At 53.3% G+C, this 15,798-nt stretch overlaps 1 protein-coding gene across 4 annotated transcripts in view; it reads right to left on the bottom strand.

Annotated features, from left to right (window-relative positions):
* Positions 1-9,494, bottom strand: part of RBPJ (recombination signal binding protein for immunoglobulin kappa J region) — an 87,269-nt gene extending 77,775 nt beyond the window's left edge. The window contains exon 1 of one of the 4 annotated variants that reach the window (XM_073574706.1): positions 9,379-9,494. In XM_073574706.1, the coding sequence (XP_073430807.1) occupies positions 9,379-9,464 (86 nt within the window). In that variant the 5' untranslated portion in view covers positions 9,465-9,494. Of the gene's footprint in view, positions 1-5,473; positions 5,830-7,393; positions 7,479-9,378 lie in introns of those variants that run through there. The other 3 variants (XM_073574707.1, XM_073574709.1, XM_073574710.1) reach the window with 3 other exon arrangements.
* Positions 9,495-15,798: the final 6,304 nt, after the last annotated feature.

Genomic DNA, 15,798 nt, shown 5'->3' with positions numbered 1-15,798 from the left:
CCCGACATGAGCATTTCATACTGTATATATTTTCACTGAGCAAAAAACTGGATGAGATTTATAGAAATCTAGTGCCCATTGGGCTTTTTTTTTTCTACCTTTACTTTACACTGCGTAAACTGACCTCCGATGCGTTTTCTGACCCCGCAACATGTTGTTAATTTCTCTTGCGGGTAGGCGGGTACTCCCGAATTTTGTGTTTGGATTTTCCCCATTGAATGGTATTAGATGCGGAAAATTGAGAGGGAAAAAAAAAAAAAAAAAAGAAAGAAAAACACATGTAATCCGCACACGACTGGTCTTAAATATGCCGAAGTGTGAACGCACCTTTACATTATGGCTGGACACAAAACTCAGATTAAGTCCCATTTACGCCGACGTTGAAGCATAGGATCAGGACATATACAGGTCACATATCTCCTTTACTGTTGGTTACAGGCAATAAGTAGATGTAGTAACCATGACACGTAATATCCATATACCTAACACAAAACAGCAGCAGGCAGCTGAGCACAGTAGACTGCTAGCGACTTACACCCAGGCTTAGTAAAAACAGTGCCGGCAGTAAACACGGGGTTTATGGAGGCTCCCATACAGAAGCTGAATTCAGCCCGCACTGTAATTATACGGGGACGTCAGGCGGCTTTTTCTTTCTTTGCCGCCTGTGATCAGAGGAAGAGAACGGCAGAACCTGCTCATCGCATCGCCATACAAAGCACCTGTCATTTCTGCTATTTTGACTACACAAAGCAGGTGTACACGACAGATCGCCGCATTATCAGAAGGATAAAGGACCATTGTGTTCTTCATCACATCCCTCAGGTGACAGGGAGAAAAACAAAAAACAAACTAGTTACACTGATAAAGAAAAAAAATAATTTGCTGAATATTGGCGGACCATCTAAAGTGCATGGTACTGTGCAAACAGCTCCTCCGCTGCAGACGTTAGGGGGAAAGAAGGATTGGGCATGTTGGCTTTAGCATGCCCCATCCTTCCATTCTAAGTGGTGGCAAGCTGCTGTACTGCCCAATCCCCTCTGCCCTGCAAATGCCACTTTGCACTGATCCCTGAAAAGCACCTGATGGGTCAATAACCTACCTGACAGCAGGTCTCAATATGTTGAGTGGTGATGTTAAAACGTTTTACATTTTTGGGGGTTTTCCAATATATCAACCCCCCAAAATCACTTCGAAACGGAATAGGTCTCTAAAAAAAGTTTTGGAAATTTCCTTGAAAAACAAAGGTTTAAAAATTGAACAAAATAAAAAGACCTTTGACAGCGGTGCTGAAGTCTTATCTCGGAACTATTTTGTGTGATACGACTATGTTTGACGCTATAATCAAAGTTTGAAAATTGCTAATTTTTTCTACGTTTCGGTCAAATTTCTGATATTTTCATAAAGAAACGCAAATCACGTTGACATAGCATTACCATCATGACGTATAATTGTCACGTAAAAAAAGAGAAAGGGGATGTGTGGAATTATTGCCACATGTCATATGAAAAGTTTGGTCACTAAAGGATTAAACAGTTGATCGGAAATTGTTACCAGCCTGAAACCGGCCTGTGTTTATGGGACTTGAGGTAGGCTCTGTTCAGATCACACTTACAGTGGCATGTAAAAGTTTGTGCACCCCTGGTAAAAAATTACAGTTATTGTGAACAGTCAAGCAAGTGGAAGGTTCAATTATCTCTAAAAGGAATTAAGTTTACAAAAAGGAAAGTGTGCCAATACTAAAGTTTTTGATCCCTTGGAGATTTTTGTGCTCAGATAACTTTGACCAAGGTTTCAGACCTTAATTAGCCTGTTAGGGTTTTGACTTGTTCACGGTCATTGTAAGGAAAGGTCAGGTAATGCAAATCTCCGAGCTTTATAAAAGCCCAGCCTCTTCTAGCCTTGGCCCAAAAAACAGCAGCCATGGGTTTTTTCGAAGCAGCTGCCTAGCACTCTGAAAATGATGGAGGCCCACAAAGCAGGAGAAGGCTATAGGAGAGCAAAGTGTCTACAAGTTGCCCTTTCCTCAGTTCCAAATGTAATTAATAAATGGCAGTTAACAATAACAGTGGAGGTCAAGATAAGGTCTGGAAGACCAAGCAAAACTTCAGTGAGAGCTGCTTGTAGGATTGCTAAAGAGGCAAATCAGAACTCCCGACTGACTACAAAAAACCTTTACAAAGAGCAGACTATGGAGTTGTGATACATTGTTCTACTGTTCAGAGACACCTGCACAGGTATAGCCTTCAGGGAAGAGTCATCAGAAGAAAACCTATTCTGCATCCTCACCATAAAATTCAGTGTTAGAAGTATGCTAATGAACATCTAAACAAACCTGATGCATTTTGGAAACAAGTCCTGTGAACCGATGAGGTTAAAATAGAACTCCTTGGCCACAATGATTAAAAGGTATGTGTGGAGAAAAAAAGGCACAGAATTTCAGGAAAAGAACATCTCGCATGAGAATGAAGGTGCATCAATCAGGCTTTGAGGTCGTGTTGCAGCCAATGGCACAGGGAACATTTCACAGGTAGAGGGAAGAATGGATTCAATGAAACAACAAATTCTTGATGCAAACATAATACCATCTGTAATAAAAAAGCTGAGAAGAGGATGGCTTCTACAAATAGATGATCCTAAACACACAAAATCCACAATAGACAACCTCAAAAGGTACAAGCTGAAGCTTTTACAATGGCCCTTACAGACCCCTCATTTGAACGCCATCGAAAATCTGTGGCTAGACCTCAAAATAGAGAATGCAAGACGACCCGGGAATCTCACAGAACTGGAAGGATTTTTCCGTCTGAAAGATCCAAATGTGGTTGATAGTCGGACTTGTAGGGGCAAAGAATTCCAGAGAATAGGGGCTATTCGGGAGAACTCTTGGAGGCGGTTGGGTGAGGAGCGAATAAGTGTGGAGGAGAGAAGGTCTTGGGAGGACCGGAGATTACGTGAGGGAAGGTATCGGGAGATTAGTTCAGAGACATATGGGTGAGACAGGTTATAGATGGCCTTGTAGGTCAGTATTAGTAATTTGAACTGGATACGCTGAGGGAATGAAAGCCAGTGAAGAGATTTGTAGAGGGGAGAAGCGGAGGAGTAGCGAGGAGAGAGATGAATTAGTCGGGCAGCAGAGGTAAGGATGGACTGGAGAGGTTCGAGGGTGTTAACAGGGAGATCACAGAAAAGGATGTTACAGTAGTCGAGGCGGGAGATGATGGCATGCACAAGCATTTTAGTAGATTGAGGGTTAAGGAAAGGACGGATTCTGGAAATATTTTTGAGCTGGAGGCGACAGGAGGTAGAAAGAGCTTGGATGTGCGGTTTGAAGGACAGGGCAGAGTCAAAGGTTACTCCGAGGCAGCGGACTTCCGGTACTGGGGAAAGTGTGATGTCATTAATTGTTATAGATAGGTCAGGTAAGGAAGATCTGTGAGATGGAGGAAAGATGATGAGTTCAGATTCGCCCACATTGAGCTTGAGGAAGCGAGAGGAGAAGAAGGAGGATATGTCTGATAGACACTCCGGGATTCTGGACAGGAGAGAGGTGATGTCTGGGCCAGAGAGGTAGATCTGAGTGTCATCAGCATAAAGGTGGTAAAGGAATCCGTGGGACTTTATGAGTTGCCCCAGACCAAGTGTATAGATTGAGAACCCCTTAACCATCAGGGGTTATCTACAGCATTCTGTAATGCTATAGATAAGCCCCCGATGAAACCTGAAAGATAACAAAAATGAGTTAGATTATACTCACCGGGGGGGGGCAGTCCGGTCTTGGTCCGATGGCGCCTCCCATCTTGTAGTGATGACGTCCTCTTCTTTGCTTCCTGTCACGGATCACTCTGCTCTGTCATGTTGAGGGCAGAGTAAAGTACTGCAGTGCGCAGGTGCCGGACCTCTCTGACCTCTCCTGGAGCCTGCGCACTGCAGTACTCGGCCCTCAACAGGGCAGAGCAGAGTGCGCTTGCGCAGGAGCCACGACGGGAAGCAAAGAAGAGGACGTCACCGTTAGAAGATGGGAGGCGCCGGACCGCAACACCCATCAGACCAAGACCAGACACGGACCCCCAGGTGAGTATACTATAACTCATTTTTCTTATCTTTCATGTTACATCGGGGGCTTATCTACAGCATTACAGAATGGGGCTAAAACGGGGTGACAGATTCCCTTTAAAGAAACGCCGCAACAAAAACTGACATATGGCAGCATGTCGAATGCAGGGCCTGAGGAAGCGCAGCAACGCACCAATGCATAGACCAAACATTATCCCGTGCCTGATAGTGGGGCCCCAGTAAAACCAACGTCAAGTTTACCAATTGGGGGGCTTACAGTGGACCGGCCACCTGATAATGGCTGGAAGCATCCCATCTCCACATCAGCCGTTTCTACAGGTCACCATTTACCCAAACATAACTTTTTCCATGTTTCCTCCGATGGAGCCAGACTTTGGGTTTGCAGAGCTGTAGTTTCATTGGCACATGTGATTTTTTTTTTTTTTTTGTTCCCCCGTGTGGTTGGCAGTTTTGGTTGATTAGTGTATGTTACACTAATCAAAAAAAAATAAAAATGCCTATTAAGAAAATGAAACTCACCATCTTTTCCCAATGAAAAGGCTAAGAAATAAAATGAACACTTTTGTTGACCCCATGTTCGTCATAGTACGGACATGGGGATAACATAAGTGTTCACTTTATTTCTTAGCCTTTTAATTGGGAAAAGGAAGCAGGAATATTTTTTAATAGGCATTTTTAAACAATTGTTTTTTGGTCTCCATAAGGCACTACAGCCTGCGAGCGCTTGTACTGTGTATGATAAATATGACGTCCATTTACGAGGCTGGGAATCAAAGGGGGGGAGGGGGGGGAGCGGATTTAGCAGACCCTTGACTCCTATAGCAACCCGCTGACATCCCACAGAGGGGGATGCCGGCTGTTTAACACAGCTCGTACCGGTCCTGTATGGAGCAGGTTTATGTTATGAGCTCTCCACGCACGCAGACGCATAGTTCTGTCCATAAGCGACGTTTGTTTTTTTGTTTTTCATTAAGGGATGTGCAGTGAAAACAAGCTACCAACTTTCCACAGGATGACCTACTGTCCGTGGGGGTCCGTGCCCTGTGACCTGCACTGATCAGCAGAATAGGGAACTCATCCTGTTAGAAAGGAGCAGCAGGGAACATGGCTATGGCTGCACGCACCTTTCTCCGGGAGCCCTACAGCAGATGAATGCAGCAGCGGTCGGGCATCCAACCTGACACGCCATCCTGCGACGGGCACAAGAGTGATAGAAGCTGCGCAGTCAGCCGCTCAGCCATCAGTTATTACCCATCTTCTGGACATGTTTCTAGAAGTAAAGTCGGCACAAGTTCTGCTGGTATCTCCTCCTGCAGTTGTTACTTAACACATTGAAAGGGAAAACTGCAAGAAAAAAACCTGCAAAGTGAACATCACCATGCAGATAACAGACCCTCACCCTCTACATCACTGGGGGTCCTCCAGCACTAGCTGAGTCTGCTGCATTTTCCTCACACAGATCTAAAACAAACCTCCAGAGTCACCCTGGGTCAGATCTTAGGTCACACTGGGTATAGCCCCCACGGCGATACATGCTGCCCTGCGTGATACAGGGTCAGCCGGGCACGGGGCGAGCAGGACACCGGACGGCGGGCACAGGGAGAGCAGGGTACTTGGCGGGCATGGGATCGTGGGCACAGGGCAAGCAGGGCATTGGATGGTGGGCACAGGGCACGCAGGGCATTGGACGGCGGGCACAGGGCACTGGACGGCAGGCACAGGGCGAGCAGGGCATTGGACGGCGGGCACAGGGCAAGCAGGGCATTGGACGGCGGGCACAGGGCAAGCAGGGCATTGGACGGCGGGCACAGGGCAAGCAGGGCATTGGACGGCGGGCACAGGGCAAGCAGGGCATTGGACGGCGGGCACAGGGCAAGCAGGGCATTGGACGGCGGGCACAGGGCAAGCAGGGCATTGGACGGCGGGCACAGGGCAAGCAGGGCATTGGACGGCGGGCACAGGGCAAGCAGGGCATTGGACGGCGGGCACAGGGCAAGCAGGGCATTGGACGGCGGGCACAGGGCAAGCAGGGCATTGGACGGCGGGCACAGGGCAAGCAGGGCATTGGACGGCGGGCACAGGGCAAGCAGGGCATTGGACGGCGGGCACAGGGCAAGCAGGGCATTGGACGGCGGGCACAGGGCAAGCAGGGCATTGGACGGCGGGCACAGGGCAAGCAGGGCATTGGACGGCGGGCACAGGGCACTGGACGGCAGGCACAGGGCATTGGACGGTGGGCACAGGGCGGCGGGCACAGGGCAAGCAGGGCACTGGACGGCGGGCACAGGGCAAGCAGGGCACTGGACGGCGGGCACAGGGCAAGCAGGGCACTGGACGGCGGGCACAGGGCAAGCAGGGCACTGGACGGCGGGCACAGGGCAAGCAGGGCACTGGACGGCGGGCACAGGGCATTGGACGGTGGGCACAGGGCGGCGGGCACAGGGCAAGCAGGGCACTGGACGGCGGGCACAGGGCAAGCAGGGCACTGGACGGCGGGCACAGGGCATTGGACGGCGGGCACAGGGCAAGCAGGGCATTGGACGGCGGGCACAGGGCACTTGATGGCGGGCACAGGGCACGCAGGGCACTGGACGGCGGGCACGCAGGGCACTGGACGGCGGGCACGCAGGGCACTGGACGGCGGGCACGCAGGGCACTGGACGGCGGGCACGCAGGGCACTGGACGGCGGGCACAGGGCAAGCAGGGCACTGGACGGCGGGCACAGGGCAAGCAGGGCACTGGACGGCGGGCACAGGGCAAGCAGGGCACTGGACGGCGGGCACAGGGCAAGCAGGGCACTGGACGGCGGGCACAGGGCAAGCAGGGCACTGGACGGCGGGCACAGGGCAAGCAGGGCACTGGACGGCGGGCACAGGGCAAGCAGGGCACTGGACGGCGGGCACAGGGCAAGCAGGGCACTGGACGGCGGGCACAGGGCAAGCAGGGCACTGGACGGCGGGCACAGGGCAAGCAGGGCACTGGACGGCGGGCACAGGGCAAGCAGGGCACCGCCGGCCGCAGAGATCCCAGGAGGAGGGCCGGGCACGTCTCCGGACCCGGGATCTCTGCAGCACCGGCCTCTCCGCACACAGCGGCCAGACAAAGACTCGTTCCCCCCGCAGACACAGGAGACGGAGCGCACAGCTCCCAGCGATCCCGGGTCCCGAGCCTCAGCAGCCGCTAACTGCCGCCGCCGTGCATCCTGGGCCCGGAGCCGCCCCCTGCCCAGCGAGCCGAGCCCGCACAGACTTCCCCCGAGCCCAGCTCCCTCCAGCCTACAGACTCCCCCTGCCAGCCGCCCCGACTCCCCAGACTTACCCTGTCACAACAGGCGCCATCTTCCACAAACTCTCGCCAAAACTCCAAACCTCGCGAGAAGCAGGCTGTGGCTTGGCAGAACGCCCCCAAGCACCGCCCCGATGATACTTAGCCACGCCCACCAGACGCCGCTACCAGGACAGTGGACGACGTGCGCCCCGCCCCAGTTCCCACGGCGCAAATGTGTGTGACCGAGTGTGAGAGACAGAGGGAGGGAGAGAGCGAGGACACAGGGTGTATACTGTATACAGGGGAGGACACGGGGTGTATACTCAGGGGTGAATTAAGGCTGTGTGCACACGCTGCGGAAAAGGTGCGGATTCGTCCGCGCGGATTTTGTACAATCCGCAGGTCAAAATACCTGCGGTTTTACCTGCGGATTGCTCTGCGGTTTTTCATCTCCTCAATGGAGGAGATGGCAAACCGCAGGAGAATCCGCAGAAAGAATTGACATGTCAATTCTTTCTGCGGATTGAAAACCGCAGATAATCCACGTGGAAAATTCCGCACTGTCTGCACTGCGGTTTTTGATTCCCATAGGGAATCATTGTACTGTACACCGCAGCAAAATCCGCAGCGTGTGCACACAGCCTAAGGGTAGCCAGGGCCCGGGGCAGTTCAGACTCTGTGGGCCCCCCTCGTCACGTGACGGGGGTCACGAATCGTAGAGCCACACTCCACATAGAGAATAATGGGGCCTCCCGCACCAACCTCCACCCGCAGAGCCGTACTCCACATAGAGAATAATGGAGCCTCCAGCACCGACCTCCACATAGAGAATAATGGGGCCTCCAGCACCGACCTCCACCCGCAGAGCCGCACTCCACATAGAGAATAATGGGGCCTCCAGCACCGACCTCCACCCGCAGAGCCGCACTCCACATAGAGAATAATGGGGCCTCCAGCACCGACCTCCACCCGCACTCCACATAGAGAATAATGGAGCCTCCAGCACCGACCTCCACATAGAGAATAATGGGGCCTCCAGCACCGACCTCCACCCGCAGAGCCGCACTCCACATAGAGAATAATGGAGCCTCCAGCACCGACCTCCACCCGCAGAGCCGCACTCCACATAGAGAATAATGGAGCCTCCAGCACCGACCTCCACCCGCAGAGCCGCACTCCACATAGAGAATAATGGAGCCTCCAGCACCGACCTCCACCCGCAGAGTCGCACTCCACATAGAGAATAATGGAGCCTCCAGCACCGACCTCCACCCGCAGAGCCGCACTCAACATAGAGAATAATGGGGCCTCCAGCACCGACCTCCACCCGCAGAGCCGTACTCCACATAGAGAATAATGGGGCCTCCAGCACCGACCTCCACCCGCAGAGCCGCACTCCACATAGAGAATAACGGAGCCTCCAGCACCGACCTCCACCCGCAGAGCCGCACTCCACATAGAGAATAATGGGGCCTCCAGCACCGACCTCCACCCGCAGAGCCGCACTCCACATAGAGAATAATGGAGCCTCCAGCACCGACCTCCACCCGCAGAGCCGCACTCCACATAGAGAATAATGGAGCCTCCAGCACCGACCTCCACCCGCAGAGCCGCACTCCACATAGAGAATAATGGGGCCTCCAGCACCGACCTCCACCTGCAGAGCCGCACTCCACATAGAGAATAATGGGGCCTCCAGCACCGACCTCCACCCGCAGAGCCGTACTCCACATAGAGAATAATGGGGCCTCCAGCACCGACCTCCACCCGCAGAGCCGCACTCCACATAGAGAATAATGGGGCCTCCAGCACCGACCTCCACCTGCAGAGCCGCACTCCACATAGAGAATAATGGGGCCTCCAGCACCGACCTCCACCCGCAGAGCCGTACTCCACATAGAGAATAATGGGGCCTCCAGCACCGACCTCCACCCGCAGAGCCGCACTCCACATAGAGAATAATGGGGCCTCCAGCACCGACCTCCACCCACAGAGCCACACTCCACATAGAGAATAATGGAGCCTCTAACACTGACCTCCACCCGCAGAGCCACACTCCACATAGAGAATAATGGGGCCTCCAGCACCGACCTCCACCCGCAGAGCCGCACTCCACATACATGGCTGCTCTCAGTGCTCTGTGCTGTGCGCACAGGACCTGTGATGAGGTCACAGGAGGGGAGGAGACAGGGGTCACATGATCGGGGGCCCTGACACCTTACCTCCTGTGATCTCATCACAAGCCTTTGCACGCTACCAGCAGCATCAGCGTTCACGCTACTTGTAGATGCTGCTGGTAGCAGAGCACATAATGCCGCCCCCACGGTCACTCACTTTTAGGTGGGGAGAAGATGGAGTGCCATTGCAGCAGCCAGCAGGAATGTGGTGGGGGCCCCCTTAGAAGCTCTTGTGGTGGGGGCCCCGGGGCTGAAGCCCCGCCTGCCCTGCCTATAATCCGGCCCTGCGCGGTGGCGGATTATAATGGGGCAATTTACTGGCCTGGGCTGTGGGCCCCTTAACCCCACTGGGCCCGGGGCAACTGCCCAAATTGACCTCATTATAATCCGCCACTGTGTATACTGAATACAGGGGAGGACACGGGGTGTATACTGTATACAAGGGAGGACACGGGGTGTATACAGGGGAGGACACGGGGTGTATACTGTATGCAGGGGAGGACACGGGGTGTATACTGTATACAAGGGAGGACACGGGGTGTATACAGGGGAGGACACGGGGTGTATACTGTATGCAGGGGAGGACACGGGGTGTATACTGTATACAGGGGAGGACACGGGGGTGTATACAGGGGAGGACACGGGGGGTATACTGTATGCAGGGGAGGACACGGGGTGTATACTGTATACAGGGGAAGACACGGGGTGTATACTGTATACAGGGGAGGACACAGGGTGTATACTGTATACAAGGGAGGACACTGGGTGTATACAGGGGAGGACACGGGGGGTGTATACTGTACACAGGGGAGGACACGGGGTGTATACTGTGTACAGGGGAGGACACGGGGTGTATACTGTATACAGGGGAGGACACGGGGTGTATACTGTATACAAGGGAGGACACGGGGTGTATACAGGGGAGGACACGGGGTGTATACTGTACACGGGAGGACACGGGGTGTATACTGTATACAGGGGAGGACACGGGGTGTATACAGGGGAGGACACGGGGTGTATACTGTATACAGGGGAGGACACGGGGTGTATACTGTATACAGGGGAGGACACGAGGTGTATACTGTATACAGGGGAGGACAAGGGGTGTATACTGTATGCAGGGGAGGACACAGGGTGTATACTGTATGCAGGGGAGGACACGGGGGTGTATACTGTATGCAGGGGAGGACACGGGGTGTATATTGTATACAGGGGATGACACGGGGTGTATACTGTATACAGGGGAGGACACGGGGTGTATACTGTATACAGGGGAGGACACGGGATGTATACTGTATACAGGGGAGGACACGGGGTGTATACTGTATACAGGGGAGGACATGGGGTGTATACTGTATACAGGGGAGGACACGGGTGTATACTGTATACAGGGGAGGACATGGGGTGTATACTGGCGCAAATGTGTGTGACCGAGTGTGAGAGACAGAGGGAAGGAGAAGGGAGAGAGCGAGCACACAGGGTGTATACTGTATACAGGGGAGGACACAGGGTGTATACTGTATACAGGGGAGGACACGGGGTGTATACTGTATACAGGGGAGGACATGGGGTGTATACTGTATACAAGGGAGGACACAGGGTGTATACAGGGGAGGACACGGGGTGTATACAGGGGAGGACACGGGGTGTATACTGTATACAGGGGAGGACACGGGGTGTATACTGTATACAGGGGAGGACACGGGGTGTATACTGTATGCAGGGGAGGACACAGGGTGTATACTGTATGCAGGGGAGGACACGGGGGTGTATACTGTATGCAGGGGAGGACACGGGGTGTATATTGTATACAGGGGATGACACGGGGTGTTTACTGTATACAGGGGAGGACACGGGGTGTATACTGTATACAGGGGAGGACACGGGGTGTATACTGTATACAGGGGAGGACACGGGGTGTATACTGTATACAGGGGAGGACACGGGGTGTATACTGTATACAGGGGAGGACATGGGGTGTATACTGTATACAGGGGAGGACACGGGGTGTATACTGTATACAGGGGAGGACATGGGGTGTATACTGGCGCAAATGTGTGTGACCGAGTGTGAGAGACAGAGGGAAGGAGAAGGGAGAGAGCGAGGACACAGGGTGTATACTGTATACAGGGGAGGACACGGGGTGTATACTGTATACAGGGGAGGACACGGGGTGTATACTGTATACAGGGGAGGACATGGGGTGTATACTGTATACAAGGGAGGACACAGGGTGTATACAGGGGAGGACACGGGGTGTATACTGTATACAAGGGAGGACACGGGGTGTATACAGGGGAGGACACGGGGTGTATACAGTATACAAGGGAGGACACGGGGTGTATACTGTATACAGGGGAGGACACGGGGTGTATACTGTATGCAGGGGAGGACACAGGGTGTATACTGTATGCAGGGGAGGACACGGGGGGTGTATACTGTATACAGGGGAGGACACGGGGTGTATACTGTATACAGGGGAGGACACGGGGTGTATACTGTATATAGGGGAGGACACGGGGTGTATACTGTATACAAGGGAGGACACGGGGTGTATACAGGGGAGGACACAGGTGTATACTGTATACAGGGGAGGACACGGGGTGTATACTGTATACAGGGGAGGACATGGGGTGTATACTGGCGCAAATGTGTGTGACCGAGTGTGAGAGACAGAGGGAGGGAGAAGGGAGAGAGCGAGGACACAGGGTGTATACTGTATACAGGGGAGGACACGGGGTGTATACTGTATACAGGGGAGGACACGGGGTGTATACTGTACACAGGGGAGGACACGGGGTGTATACTGTATACAGGGGAGGACACGGGGTGTATACATGGGAGGACACGGGGTGTATACTGTACACAGGGGAGGACACGGGGTGTATACTGTATACAGGGGAGGACACGGGGTGTATACTGTATACAGGGGAGGACACGGGCTGTATACAGGGGAGTACACGGGGTGTATACAGTATACAAGGGAGGACACGGGGTGTATACTGTATACAGGGGAGGACACGGGGTGTATACTGTATACAGGGGAGGACACGGGGTGTATACTGTATACAAGGGAGGACACGGGGTGTATACTGTGTACAGGGGAGGACACGGGTGTATACTGTATACAGGGGAGGACACGGGGTGTATACTGTATACAGGGGAGGACATGGGGTGTATACTGTATACAAGGGAGGACACGGGGTGTATACTGTATACAGGGGAGGACACGGGGTGTATACTGTATACAAGGGAGGACACGGGGTGTATACAGGAGAGGACACGGGGTGTATACAGTATACAAGGGAGGACACGGGGTGTATACTGTATACAAGGGAGGACACGGGGTGTATACAGGGGAGGACACGGGGTGTATACTGTATACAGGGGAGGACACGGGGTGTATACTGTATACAGGGGAGGACATGGGGTGTATACTGTATACAAGGGAGGACACGGGGTGTATACAGGGGAGGACACGGGGTGTATACTGTATACAAGGGAGGACACGGGGTGTATACAGGGGAGGACACGGGGTGTATACAGTATACAAGGGAGGACACGGGGTGTATACTGTATACAGGGGAGGACATGGGGTGTATACTGTATACAGGGGAGGACACGGGGTGTATACTGTATACAGGGGAGGACACGGGGTGTATACTGTATACAAGGGAGGACACGGGGTGTATACTGTATACAGGGGAGGACACGGGTGTATACTGTATACAGGGGAGGACACGGGGTGTATACTGTATACAGGGGAGGACATGGGGTGTATACAGGGGAGGACACGGGGTGTATACTGTATACAAGGGAGGACACGGGGTGTATACTGTGTACAGGGGAGGACACGGGTGTATACTGTATACAGGGGAGGACACGGGGTGTATACTGTATACAGGGGAGGACATGGGGTGTATACTGTATACAAGGGAGGACACGGGGTGTATACTGTATACAGGGGAGGACACGGGGTGTATACTGTATACAAGGGAGGACACGGGGTGTATACAGGAGAGGACACGGGGTGTATACAGTATACAAGGGAGGACACGGGGTGTATACTGTATACAAGGGAGGACACGGGGTGTATACAGGGGAGGACACGGGGTGTATACTGTACAGGGGAGGACACGGGGTGTATACTGTATACAGGGGAGGACATGGGGTGTATACTGTATACAAGGGAGGACACGGGGTGTATACAGGGGAGGACACGGGGTGTATACTGTATACAAGGGAGGACACGGGGTGTATACAGGGGAGGACACGGGGTGTATACAGTATACAAGGGAGGACACGGGGTGTATACTGTATACAGGGGAGGACATGGGGTGTATACTGTATACAGGGGAGGACACGGGGTGTATACTGTATACAGGGGAGGACACGGGGTGTATACTGTATACAAGGGAGGACACGGGGTGTATACTGTATACAGGGGAGGACACGGGTGTATACTGTATACAGGGGAGGACACGGGGTGTATACTGTATACAGGGGAGGACATGGGGTGTATACAGGGGAGGACACGGGGTGTATACTGTATACAGGGGAGGACACGGGGTGTATACTGTATGCAAGGGAGGACACAGGGTGTATACTGTATGCAGGGGAGGACACGGGGGGTGTATACTGTATGCAGGGGAGGACACGGGGGGTGTATACTGTATACAGGGGAGGACACGGGGTGTATACTGTATACAGGGGAGGACCCTGGGTGTATACTGTATACAAGGGAGGACACGGGGTGTATACTGTATACAGGGGAGGACACGGGTGTATACTGTATACAGGGGAGGACACGGGGTGTATACTGTATACAGGGGAGGACATGGGGTGTATGCTGGAGCAAATGTGTGTGACCGAGTGTGAGAGACAGAGGGAGGGAGAAGGGAGAGAGCGAGGACACAGGGTGTATACTGTATACAGGGGAGGACACGGGGTGTATACTGTATACAGGGGAGGACACGGGGTGTATACTGTATACAGGGGAGGACACGGGGTGTATACAGGGGAGGACACGGGGTGTATACTGTACACAGGGGAGGACACGGGGTGTATACTGTATACAGGGGAGGACACGGGGTGTATACTGTATACAGGGGAGGACACGGGGTGTATACAGGGGAGGACACGGGGTGTATACAGTATACAAGGGAGGACACGGGGTGTATACTGTATACAGGGGAGGACACAGGGTGTATACTGTATACAGGGAAGGACACGGGGTGTATACTGTATACAAGGGAGGACACGGGGTGTATACTGTGTACAGAGGAGGACACGGGTGTATACTGTATACAGGGGAGGACACGGGGTGTATACTGTATACAGGGGAGGACATGGGGTGTATACTGTATACAAGGGAGGACACGGGGTGTATACTGTATACAGGGGAGGACACGGGGTGTATACTGTATACAAGGGAGGACACGGGGTGTATACTGGAGAGGACACGGGGTGTATACAGTATACAAGGGAGGACACGGGGTGTATACTGTATACAAGGGAGGACACGGGGTGTATACAGGGGAGGACACGGGGTGTATACTGTATACAGGGGAGGACACGGGGTGTATACTGTATACAAGGGAGGACACGGGGTGTATACTGTATACAGGGGAGGACATGGGGTGTATACAGGGGAGGACACGGGGTGTATACTGTATACAGGGGAGGACACGGGGTGTATACAGGGGAGGACACGGGGTGTATACAGGGGAGGACACGGGGTGCATACTGTATACAGGGGAGGACACGGGGTGTATACTGCGTACAGGGGAGGACACGGGTGTATACTGTATACAGGGGAGGACACGGGGTGTATACTGTATACAGGGGAGGACACGGGGTGTATACTGTATGCAGGGGAGGACACGGGGTGTATACTGTATACAGGGGAGTACATGAGGTGTATGCTGTATACAGGGGATTTTAAAGTGCTCCTCAGGGCTCCACCGTCTACTTCTGTGTCCGCGGGAAAAGTAAGCTCCTGGCCGGGGCAGTGGGGCAGACTCTCAAAATCTGGACTGTCCCGCTGGATCTGGGACGATTGGGAGGTATGAATGCTCCCCACCATACACCTCATACACACACAGTTCCGTTTTGTATGCCTCATACACACGGCTCCACTCTATACACCTTGCATACACACAGATCCACTTAGCACACACATGGATCCACTCCGTAAATCTCGTACACATGCGGCTCTGCTCCGTACACCTTGTACACATGCGGCCATGGTCTGTGCACCATGTACACACATGGATCCGC

Source organism: Dendrobates tinctorius, unplaced genomic scaffold (genome assembly GCF_039654945.1).
Source record: "Dendrobates tinctorius isolate UK_male_01 unplaced genomic scaffold, ASM3965494v1 ptg000039l, whole genome shotgun sequence".
Lineage (NCBI taxonomy): Eukaryota > Metazoa > Chordata > Amphibia > Anura > Dendrobatidae > Dendrobates > Dendrobates tinctorius.
The sequence above is the reverse complement of the archived record's forward strand: the minus strand, read 5'-3'. Positions and strand labels throughout refer to the sequence as shown.